Source organism: Zonotrichia leucophrys, chromosome 12, assembly GCF_028769735.1.
Source record: "Zonotrichia leucophrys gambelii isolate GWCS_2022_RI chromosome 12, RI_Zleu_2.0, whole genome shotgun sequence".
Taxonomy (NCBI): Eukaryota; Metazoa; Chordata; class Aves; order Passeriformes; family Passerellidae; genus Zonotrichia; species Zonotrichia leucophrys.
This window is the reverse complement of record NC_088182.1, coordinates 10936088-10948117: the sequence shown is the minus strand read 5'-3', so window position 1 is coordinate 10948117 and position 12030 is coordinate 10936088. Positions and strand designations below refer to the sequence as shown.

The 12030-nt window shown below is 48.3% G+C and overlaps 1 protein-coding gene across 1 annotated transcript in view; it reads right to left on the bottom strand.

Moving 5' to 3' along the window:
* Window positions 1-906: 906 nt before the first annotated feature.
* The window catches only part of PODXL2 (podocalyxin like 2), a 32714-nt gene continuing 21590 nt past the window's right edge, over window positions 907-12030 (bottom strand). The window contains exons 4-8 of the mRNA XM_064723796.1: window positions 11451-11525; window positions 8364-8520; window positions 7422-7483; window positions 5593-5772; window positions 907-5254 (exon numbers count right to left, since the gene is read on the bottom strand). Coding sequence (XP_064579866.1) covers window positions 5045-5254; window positions 5593-5772; window positions 7422-7483; window positions 8364-8520; window positions 11451-11525 — 684 coding nt within the window. The 3' untranslated portion in view covers window positions 907-5044. The remainder of the gene's footprint in view (window positions 5255-5592; window positions 5773-7421; window positions 7484-8363; window positions 8521-11450; window positions 11526-12030) is intronic.

The following is a 12030-nucleotide window of genomic DNA, read 5'->3' as shown; positions in this document are numbered from 1 at the left end:
GGAAACCGGGGCTCGGGAAAAGGGAACCGGCCATGAACAAACCGGGAAACTGGGCTGGAACCGGGGCTCGGGGAAAGGGAACCGGGCCTGAATAAACCGGGGGAAGCAGGCTGGAACACACCTGAGGAGGGAGCTGGCCCAGAACGTGGTTGGGATGGGGTCTGGAACATGTGGCAGGGCTCTCTCTCTGTGCTCCATGACTTGCGACAAGAGGGGTCTCATTAATCCATTCAAAGATAGCTGCCAAGAGGATGGTGCCAGACTCTTTTTGGTGGTGCCCAGCAAAAGGACAAGGAGCAAAGGCCATAAATCAAAACTCAAGAAGTTCCACCTCAACATGGTAAAAAATTTCTTTAGATTGAGGGTGGCAGAGCCCTGGAACAGCTGCCCAGGGAGGGTGTGGAGTCTCAGGAGACATTCAGGTCCCACCTGGACATGTTCCTGTGTCACCTGCTCTAGGTGACCCAGCCTTGGCAGGGGCTGGGCTGGGTCATCTCCAGAGGTCCCTTCCAACCCTGATAATTGTGTGATTCTGTGGGGGTCCAGGTGTGGAGCAGGTGTGGGATGGTGGAGAGCTGGGTGGGACACACGTGGCACAGGGCACACAGGCAGGACTCTGCTGTGGAACACAGGCTGGTGTTAAGCCACTTTAGCATGAAAGGCGTCCTGGACTGGTCCTGTGGGTACTGGAGGGGAAGAACACTCCATGGGGGAAGTCTGTTTCCACAGCCTGGGCACCTGGCAAGGCTCAGGGCTTCCACAGGAATCTGTGAATTAAGGAGTGTACTGTGGGTAAGGGAGGTCAGGCTGACCCCCATCCTGGCAGAGAAACCCTGGCCAGTACTGCATTATGAGATGCAGACATGAATTCAGGCAGATCTAACCAAGCAAAGCACTGCACTCAGGTCAGTGTTCAGACACCCAGAAGGTGTGTTTTATTGCAAAGAAAACAAAACCACAACCCTGCTATTTCCAGGGCCAGACACAAGTGTTTCTAAGTGTTCTCCGCAGCAATCCTGAGCAGCTGCCAGGGCTTGCAGTTTGTGTCCAGCAGGAATGAAGGTGTTGAGAACGGCTCAAAGCCTGGCTGTCAGCTTAGATGGGCCCATGAGGCTCTCATGAGCCAGCACAAATGAAGGTGCTTGTTGTGTCTGACTGTTGGAGCTGTCCCAAACCTGCTGAGAAGGACAGATGTGCTCCTGCATGGCTGCAAAGGCAGATGGGAACAGACAAGTTGCTGATGGCAGTGGCTGCAGTGGGACCCTGCTGCAATGCTCTAAGGTAATGCTGCAATAGTCCTTAGGATAATGTTCCTTCATTTCACACCATATCCTCTGCCAGAGGGATCCTTAAAGTGTCTCTTGAACTGTATCCTCAAGCTGCATTACATCCTTCACAGCACAATTACTGGGTCACTCCTCATTGTTTCTTTCCACTCTACACACCCCAAGGCGGTGTGCAGGGTGCAGAGTCCCAGGAGATGTTAGACTCCATGTTACAGGCACAGTTCCAGATCTCTGGGTGACACCTTGGAGTAATCTGCAGCTTGGCCATCCCAGATCCCACCTGGCTGTGATCCCCCAGAGATGGAGAGCCTCTCTGTTCTTGGCCGTGCATCCAGACGATGCTATTGCCGGTGCTCCCCGAGGCACTGCACTCCTCACAACAGCACCCGATGCTCTCTCTGAAGAACCACCTCTATTCCAGGGCAGAGTCTCTGCATTCTAGCTGTGGTCCCAAGGAGCAGAGGGAGCAAGTGGCACACAAAGCAGGAAGATGGAGCTGAGACCCTGTGTTGCTACCCAGGGCCTCTATACTGGTGACTCCAAGGAATGTCCCATCTCACTACTTTGCAGACAAGGATGTCCTCACACAAACCATCCTTGACATGCCTGGTACAAGCCTCTCTGCTCACAGTCGAGTCCTGCAGCCCCTCGTGAATAAAGCAGGTTATCCTAGGCAAGTCACAGGAAACAAATACCCAAAGCTAAGAGAAAAGTTCTCTTCTTTTTTCTTTTTTTTTTTTTAAGTTTTCGTTTCCAATCCCAACCGCCACCAGGTGTCAGTGCGACCAAGCATTTGGTAGATGGAATTATGGTGATGTCTGAGTAAGTTTTCCAGGAATTGCTTTGTCTCCTCCATCTGCTCTGTCACCTGGCACACTGCTCTGAGAAGTCCAGCTTTCACAGTTTTTATTAAAAAGAAGTTTAACTACATTAGGGTGATAGAAAAGCTTCCTGTTACAAATGCTAAGACAAAGGTTTTCTTCCTCTTTACATCCTCCCTGTGCAGAGCTGGAAATGCAAGCACTGGACAGAGTTAAGTGGGCTACCGAGAGCCTCTCTACAGTGCTTCCCAGCCTGCAGGTCCCCAGAGATGACCCATCTCTGCAGGGCTGGCAGGAGAGGGACAACAGTGCAATCGACTTGACAAGATCAGCCTAGTGCAAAAAATGATACAGAGAAAAAACAAACTGTAAGAGGATAAAAAGTACCACCAGACTAAAGTGAAATTCTACCAACCAGTAGATTTCTGAAGCTAAACTGGGAACATACAGCCAGGTGCACCCTGTAAGAGACAGCAGAAAAATGTCCTCAGCCTCAACAGCCCCCCTAAAGTGTCTCTCAGATTACCTGGATACTCCAGACAGAGAAGAGCATCTCTGGAAAATCCTCCAGGCCATGAGAGGCCAGAAGAGAAATTAGGAGAACTTGCTAGCTGATTATTGAACCCACATAACCCCTTGGTTTCTTTAAAGTTTGAAGACTTTACACGAGATTGGGAGGTGCTGAGCCCAGCCAGAAGCATTGCTTTATCAGTGCCTTGTTGTTTCTCTGAATTAGGATAGTGGAGAGAAAACAGGGCAGCAAAGTAGCTCTTAGCAGGGATATGCACCAAGGAAGCCATTTGTGGGTGAAATGATTCACATCTGATTGGTGGCATTATCTTTTTAACAGCCATTGGGCATTCAAAACATATTTGAGGAGGATTATTGGACTTGGAAAGACTTACACGGTGCAGCTGCCTAAAGGCCACGGGCATGCCAGGGCCCATTATGCTAAGTGCTATAAAACCTCAAATTTTAACTCCATGCTTTAATTTACTCACCATAACAACAACTTGCATTTAATCCTTTGAGCCCCAAAGTGCCTTCAACACAGCCAATGGACTTGTGCAGTTTTACTGCACAGACCCATCAAACTCAGCAGGAGCCACCCAGGGAGGGGTGGTCAGACAGGGCCATGTATGGCTGTCTGCATCCATGGACTGTCCCCCACTACCAACTGCTGGGGCAGGAGAAGGAACTCTGAGCATCTCTGCAACCCTACCAAGGTACAAAAAGAGCTGATGATCACTGTGTGCTACAAAACACCAGGAAAGATATGGAGGCAGGCTAAAACCACTGAAAATTGGAATCTGGATAGGAAACCAAAGGTTATCACCTTTCTTGAATCCTTAATAAACTGGTATCAGAGTGGTCTGCCATCGAGGTGATCTGTGATGCAGTTTGCATGCAAAGCGCTACACAAACTGCAACAACAGACTCTGGCACCTTGACTTGAGGCACACCCACCGGGGGAACATGCTAGAGGTCTCTATACCTACAGTGACAGATTTACAGGCTGCACATCTGGGGCCTCTGTGTACAAAGGTTCCCTTCAAGACCAAGTGTGAAGCTGCATCTCGCAGGAAGCAAGCATGCAGATCACCACCACTAGGGAGAGAAGTTCTGCCTCTGACCGAAGCAAGTCCCTCAGTCCCTCACTGACAGAAGAAACAAATGTTCTGGGATTTCAGGCTTGACAGTAGTTTAGGCAGGGCTCAGAGAACAGTTACACATATTCACGTGCCTTCAGCACACATCTTCAGGGAGCTGGAGCCTCAAAGTTGCCTGAGGCATGCCTGAGAAACATCCATTGGGGAGCTCTTACATCCGATTCCCATCTCATCAGAACTGGTTCTTACATTATTTAAATGCAGTGATTTTAAAGATGTTACCCCAATTTATACCTGTGGGGTATTAAACATTTCCACCCTTCCCTCAGGGCAAGATGCTGAAATTGAAACAAAAGGATGAGAACATTACTTGTTTCCCTATTTTAAAAGTTTCACATAGTCTTTATATTTACTGCAAAATGACCAACTGAAATGAAACTAACCTGTGAAATAGAACTCGAGTGAAAAAGGCCAGTCAGTTTAAACTTACACAAGACAAGGGATATTTTCCTGCTGATTTCCCAGGCTATTGTGAAAGAGGCATGTAAACACCATTTTTGAGCAACGCTCCAACCTAAAGCACATTTTCATCTAAAATGCTGCACCATGGCACTGAATTCTCTGCAATTGGTCAAGCAAGGGTAAAGTGCTCAAACTTTGCAAGCTCAGCTTGGAGTTGTGGAGCTGAAAAAAGGAGTGGGGCTGTTAGTGGTACCAGGGGTGAAATGAGATGACAGCAGGGAGTGGTGGGAGGGGTATTTTCCCCAAATGTAAACATCAGCTCTCATACAATTAGTAGCTGAATGCTAGAGCACTAAAAAACCTGTTTTTCACATGGGGAATGTAAACTCTGCCCAGAACATTGACAGAATCTTGGCTCCCCTCCATCCAGAATGCACAGGTTTTACTGCACCTGCATGGACTGAATGTGGTCTCAAGGTCAGTATTTGGAAAGTGAATTTACTCCCCAAATCTGGACTCTTGGTGGCAGGCAGCCCCACCAGCTTGTTTCTCCAATCCAGACAGTCTCAGCCACTACCACAGAGCTACAGTAAGTGCATTTAAAGGTGATGAAAGCATTGGTGCTACTGATAGGAACACACACACAGAGATCTATAAACCCACCCCTCCCGCTTCCCTCTGTTCCGTGATCCTCCTGGCTCCAAGCCTCAGATGCAGGCTCAGGACTTCCATAGGGAAAACTTGCCCAAAGACACGTTCAAAAGGTTTTATGAAGTTCCTGAGAAGCCACCTGATCCCATGGTCCATCAGTCAAGATAGGAGAAAAACAAGTGTGTTTAAGAGGGTGGTTCCCTCCTTTCTTTTTCTAAAGATGCGTGTCTTCCTCAAACACATCCACATCCTCGCTGGCCTGCTTATTGATCAGGACATCCCAGCTGTCGGGGCCATTGATGGTGTTCCCCCCGTTCACGCTCGGCTTCTTCTCCTGCATTTCTGACTGGCTGTCACTGGCCACGTCCAGGGTGGGGTTGTCATGGCAGCCGTTCTCAACAAAGCGCAGCTCCTCACCGTGGGACTGCCGGGGACAAGAGGACACAAACGGAGACAAAGGGGGACAGCTCTTAATGCTGCCGAGAAGCACAATCAGACCAGGCTATGAGGGTCACTGAGACCTTTGAGGAGTCAATGGGAAGAAGTGGATTTATTCCCAGCCCAACCCTCGGAGTGGAAATGAGCTGTCCTAAGCACATTTGCATCTCTCTTACACCTGAATGAACTCCACTGCTGCTCCAGCAGTGTATCCAGCCACATCCCATAATTGGACAGGGGAAAACAACTGCTCTCTTAACTTTCCAATCTCCTCCATCCCAAGGCTAAGAGTCTGGCCACCTTCTCCACCCATCCCGTGCTCACCATGTTCTTCATCTTGGGCAGGCGTCTCTGCCAGCAGTTGTAGATGAGCCCCAGGACGATGATGATGGCACAGATGGAGCCGATGATCACCAACACCACAAAGAGCTTCCCATAATCACTGCGCGTCTGGTTAGGGTGCGACTGGCAGCTCGTGGTGGTCGAGTAGTTCTGGATACCAATCTGGAAGGAAGGAAGGAAGCAGTACACTAAAAGTCCTGACCTGCAGGCAGATAGAATCCTGTTCAGACTTTCCAGGGTCCAAGTACAGGACCATGAATGTGGGCAGAGGAACTAAAACCAGGGTTGGAGACTCAGGTTGTACACAGTCTTACATTACTAGAAAGCTCATAACTATACATAACACTATTTTCCATGAAAGCTGATGCATCAGCAAATGGGGCAGTAGGCACAGTTTCATTTTGCTCACATGCACAAGGATATCACACCTTTGTGTAGGAGGCTTTCAAAGGAGAAACTGTCCAAGATTGAGAGTCTCCAAAACAAACTAGAGACCACTGATGTGTGCTGAGGCTTTGGTAACTGCTTGGCAGAGAATGTAACACTAATAAATAAGTTTCCAGTAAAGCTCAGGTCCTAAGAGGGCATAGTGGTCTTTACGAGGTCTTGAAAGCTGCCCGCTGAGTCTAAAAGCTTAGGAATAGCTGCCCTAGAAACTGGCCCCCTGTGGCTGTCAGCAAACAGCCCAGGATGGTCCCAGAGACTTGGCAGATTTGAAACAGGTTATGTATCAATTCAGTAGTAAATGTGACAGGTAAGAGAATATCCTCCCTCCTCCTTGCAATCTCATGCTGGTGCAAGGGCAGCACTGTGAACAGGTTCATTACTGACAGAGCCAGAGAGGCAGAGACATGGGGCAAGGAGGCTCTGGTAGAACTCACATTAACACAGGGCCACAGTTGCAAAGTCAAACCTTGCATCCACACAAATCCTTCTTTCTGGACAGCTCTAGCTGCTGATACTTCAGTCACACAATTTCTACAGGGTTTGCTTTTTGCACTTTCTCTGGTGTAAGCCAATCAATACACCACTGAGCAGTTAATTTGCTTTGTCTAACTGCACCACTTTGTTAGGTCAGGGAAAAACCTGAGAGCAGACAGCCAGCAAGACAGTGGCTCAATCCTGCTGCTAAATTCAGCAAAATTAATCCAGTGGCTGGCACAAAAAAACTCAAGCAGAATCAGGTCCTCAGTGCCTACATACCCTGTAGGACAAAGGGGCAAAGCCAGAGATTGTGGGACTGATTTGTCCTCATCTCTATCCTCTTCCAAGCTGCCCAGGGTTAGAAGGAAATATCTGAGGCCTAGAGGGAGATGGCAGAGGAGTCTGGCATCCACTGACCCAGGTCCTCTGCCTGTCCTTGTGGAGGCAGTTGTTTCAGTAGTGAAATGCAGACTCTGGATTTGTAGAAGGTGTGTATGCATGTCAAGAGAAGCCAATGTGTGTAAAACAACTGGAGGGTGAGCAGGGCCAAATGTGAGGGCCTGCAGCACCCACACTGGTTTGGACAATGGTATGGAAGGGGTGACACTGAGAATCCCAACAAAATGAATGTGTGAAAAGCAGTCTCACAACCAAGCCAGAAAAGCAGGGAGGGAATAACCCACAGTTACTCTATTAAAAGGAGCAGAAATTTGATGGCCTGGCTACTACCAGGGGAGAGAAGAAGGGAGTTTGCCAAGCATCTGACTCATCTGTTTGCCTGCTCTGGGTTCAGCACTTGGTTAGACTGAGATATGCTCCCATTTTTCAAGTTGCTTATTTTAATTGTATAACTGGTCTTAAACGGATGCAGGCAGACAGGCTCTTACCTCAGCTAAGCTCCTCTTAACATCCCCCAGTGCCATGAGAACATCTTTTGTAGGGATAACACCTGTAAAGTAGAGGAAGAGATCAGTGCTGCTCTCAGCTCAAGTTACTCAGTCAGATGTATTCATCAGTATAAAATCCCCAACAGGATGGAGGCAGGGAAACACACGGTTTTGTTCATTGGTGTTTTATGTCAGGAGGCTGAAAGAACACAGCATCACAGACAAGGGTACCTCCAAATACTCTTTAAAGGAGTAAAAAAAATCCAGGGATGAACTGATAGCAGAGCAACCTAGGTACCCTCCCCACCACCACAGAAGCTCTCAGGATCCGTGTCTGCTCTGGGAGCAAGCAGCAGCACTCAAAAAGTCATGGAGACAGCTTCACAAAGGTCATAGAGGCCATAATGTCAACATTAGAAACATCTGTCAGTAAGCAGGCAGGAAAAGGACCCTGTACCAAAATGGGAATAAAGATATGGTAAAATTCCAGTCCAGCCCATGTCACTGTCAGCTTTTGTTTCTTTGGGGATGAAGGAGGGCACTATGAGGACCATCCTAGTTCAGACAGGACTTGAGAATTGATAGGTTAGGAAGTGAACCAAGAGCAGGCTGTCATATCATACCATGATGGGGAGTACATAAGGAGAAACCTGACAGATGCTCAGGAAAAGGCAATCCAGGGAGCCAGCAAAGCTGAAGGCAATGTGCAGAAGTGCAAAGTGCAGTGCTTTGTGCAAGCAGTGAGGGACAACCCAGAAGACAGATGTGAAGAAAGATGTCCTCAGTCCCTCTCCATCCCTCAGGTCCAGTGAACACTGAGAACTGGTGGGATTGAAATGGATTGGAAAGCAAAAGCTCCTTCCAACACGGCTTTGTACCTTCATTTGGGAGCCTCTTAAATACACTCCCCATCACAGGAAGGCTCTTTCTGCCAGCACTTACCCTGTTCCCCTGCCAGTGTCATTAGCAAGTGCTTGTCATTCTCATTGGGTTTGCTCAGAGAGATGAGCCAGCGGTCCTGCAGCCCCTCTGCCTGCCTGGAGAAGGCATCCTCCACCAGTGCCAACAGCTGGGGACCCCTCTCCAACCGAAACTCCTCCTGCCACAGGAAAGGAACCTTGGTGAGTGCATGGTGGGGACAAGGCAGCTGTAGCACTGCAGGGCTGGTACAGCTGAGACCTCACACATGCCCAAAAACCAGCAGTGATAAACCTGGTGCAACACTCTGCTGCACAGTTCCTCAGGCTGGAGCCACAAACACCTCCTGATGCACCAACCTTCCTCCTCAGCTCCCGTGGCTGCCAAATGCCCCACACCAGGCTCTCCTGGCACACAGGGATCCTGAAGCAACATGATGGTGTGAGAAGGAAGCAGCCAGGCTCCTGGCCACAGCCAGCGCTGGGTCAGGGGCTGCCGCTCAGCCTGACGTGCTCCAGCCATCCCTCAGCAGGCGCCTTTGCTGCTTTCTCACTCCTGTGTTTCTATTCTCATCTCCAGTTGCCATGCCAACCTGAAGGCCACACAGATGATTAATAAAATGGAGAGTTCTTGTTGCCATGGCAATTTGAAGCGCTCAGGGCAGGCACAGGCCTGTGCCAAAAATGGCCTAATTGGAGAAGACATCGATGACTGGAGCCTGAATCACAAGAGCCTGGCAGTGCCTCCTCTCATGAAATGATGGGTTTTGGTATGGGGAGGCAGGAGGAGCTGCATGAGGAAGCAGCACTGATGCAGCACCACGATGCTCAGCTGCAGCTGCAGCTGCAGCTCATGGTCCCACTGCAAGTCTGAGGCTCTCTTTTGGGGCATGCAGAGGAAAGGGGAGCAGCTGAGCCAGGAGCAGGAGGACAGAAGTGAGATGTTTCTGCTGATGGGGAAAGCAGAGGTTGCAGAGCACTGATCAATTCTCCACGGTGGAGAGGAGGGAGCAGTGAAGGAGCCTGAATGCACCTGTGCCAAGGTAGAGGTCACTTCCCAATGCATAGCCGGGTACCACTGCTGGGTCAGATCCTGCAGTCCTCACTTGGGCAAACTTTCCAGGTATGTTGAGTGAGAGGTTTGCCCAGAGTGAGACTGAAGTGATTCCCTTACCTGAAGCCCACTGGGAAGACAAACATGCTTCCAGCCTAACCCAGAAATATAGATATGATTCCTGCAGCAGGTAAAAGCCTGATGCTATGAAGTGTATTGAAGCTCAAAGTGCAACCTTCTGGAAGGAGCTAAGCACACTCCTTGTCCCTCAGCTTTTCAGTGGGACTCAATACACACTAGATCATGGCACCAAAACATTGAAATATGTGAGGAATACCCACTCACACTAATTTAAACAACAGCACTTGCAACACAGGTTCTCCCTCAAAACCCCAGAAAACCAAACACCACAGAGTTCTGATACAGACACCAAAAAACAAAAGAGACAGGCAGACAGTAGGTGAGGTGCACAAAGTGAGCAAATTAACAAGGGTAGGAAACAAACTGCATGAACTCCAGTGGAAAGATGAAGAGCTTGATTCCAGCTTCACTCATGCAAAGTGGTAATGGGAGGCAGGGAATGATGAGATGCTCATGTTAAATATGTATGTCGACAAATGTCCCTTTGAATAAGGGGTAGTACAGCACAAATCATTCACTGGGAAACATGTTTTGAAACATGAAATCAAGTAGAAAAACAGCTCAGTCCTGCCTATCCCAGGGCACCATCTTCCTCCAGCAAGGCAGAACTGAGGATTCAACAGCAAAGACATAATTTGATCAAGAGACATCTGCACATCTGCTTTTCAGTTCTTCCCCTTACAGAGGTTTAAACAACACAAGTGGCCACAGAAAGGAATTTACTACATATTACAAAATTAATTAGCATTTGAAGTCCACAGAGATGGGAGAGAGAGTGATGGGGGCATGAAGGAAACAGGGCAGAAGGACTCTGGTTTTCAAGGACTCCTTTTCTGCATTACAGTTGTGAACCATAGCAGAGATACTTAAAGCCCTCCACACTGGTTTGTCTAGCTTAGGAGGAAAAAGACTGACTTTTCATCTATTCTTAGAGCAATCGGCATGCTTTACTGTGTATAGGAATTTCCCCATTTTCCCTGTCCCCATAAAGGTCACCTTTAAAAAAAAGCAAAACAAACCAACCAAGAACTCACCAGTAGTGGCAAGAGGTCAGTGCCAGAGAACAACCCTGCAGTGACAGAACCAGCTGGCTGTGCCCACAGCAGGAGCCCCACAAAGCACGAGTACAGATGCACGAGGCCAGAACACAATTCCTCAATGAAAACATTTCAGCCTCAGGTTGTCAGGCTTATAATAATTTCTTAGAATTATGAAAGGCACCTTGACCCCAGGCCTTTCACAACTGGTTTTTAAGTGCCTGATTAAATGCCCAGCAGAAGTGAACAAGCCCTTTTATCAGCGATTCACAACGGATTCTGGGGTCATGAATTAACTGCAGCTTTATGAGGATGGATGGACAGGCATTGGATTAGCAGAGCATGGCTGGTTAACAGACACAGATAACACACAAGATAATAGGGTTGGAAGAAGAGACCCTTAAGGAAGATTTAGTGATAACTGCTTGATACTTATCCATGCACAGTCCAAATGGGAGTCCCTATTCCTCTGAGCCATCAGAGGATTGTTACTATATGCTGGAAGGAATGGAAGGAAAAGGAAGAGAAGGAAGGAGAACTGCGTTCAATCCTGTAAGAGGTGCAATGTTAAAAGTTCTCATGTCTCATGACAATCCAGGTACTGACTGGCACAGACTAGCAGCCAGAAGTTAGTAAAAAATCCAATATGGAACTGACATGTGCTAGACTTGGAGCAAAATCATCTCCCTCCACCCACTCTTTTTCCCTTTTGGAGAACAGAAATATTTCTGTCCTCCCCTTCTCTTCACAGCCTCTATATGTTGAGATTTAGTGCTTTTAAAATGTTTTGTGGTGAAAGCAGACAGGAGGAGCTGTGCCTGCCTTTACTTTCCCAAACACCATTGCCCCTGTGCCATGAAATCTGTCTGGACTGACTTACACAGTCAATGTTATCCGACATATTCAGGATGATGTAGTTCTTTCCTGCAAGGTTGCTCCAGTCTTTACAGATCACCTGGAGAGACAAGACAAAGACAGCTGGGTTCAGGTGTGAATGTAACTCTGCTGCTGAAAGCACAGGGTACACAAGGGACAGGAGCAGGGCACTGTGCCATACTCGCAGAAGCACTTCTCAAAGGATGTGACTGTCCTTTAACTCTCTGTTCTAAGGAGCAATCACCATTTCAGTGCTGACATAAAACAGGGACAAAGCTGCTCTGCCAGCTTGCCACAGCTCAGCTTGACCTTCCACTTCTATCTAGACTCAAGGAGGACACACGTTCTCAGTGGAAAACTCTCTAGCCTGCAGCCTTATCAGCACTTAACACAAAACCTAACCAGGAGCCTCTGTGGTCCTTAAACAAACTGGTGAGAGAGGGCAGCACTTTGCAGGCATGACAGGATGCACAGAGGGACTAAGTCACTTGCTCAGGCTCCTGAGTACCATGGGGCAGAAAGTACCAAGCAAAGCTTTTAATTTTGCTTTCTCACCAGTCAGCTCCTGCTACACATTTTCTCTT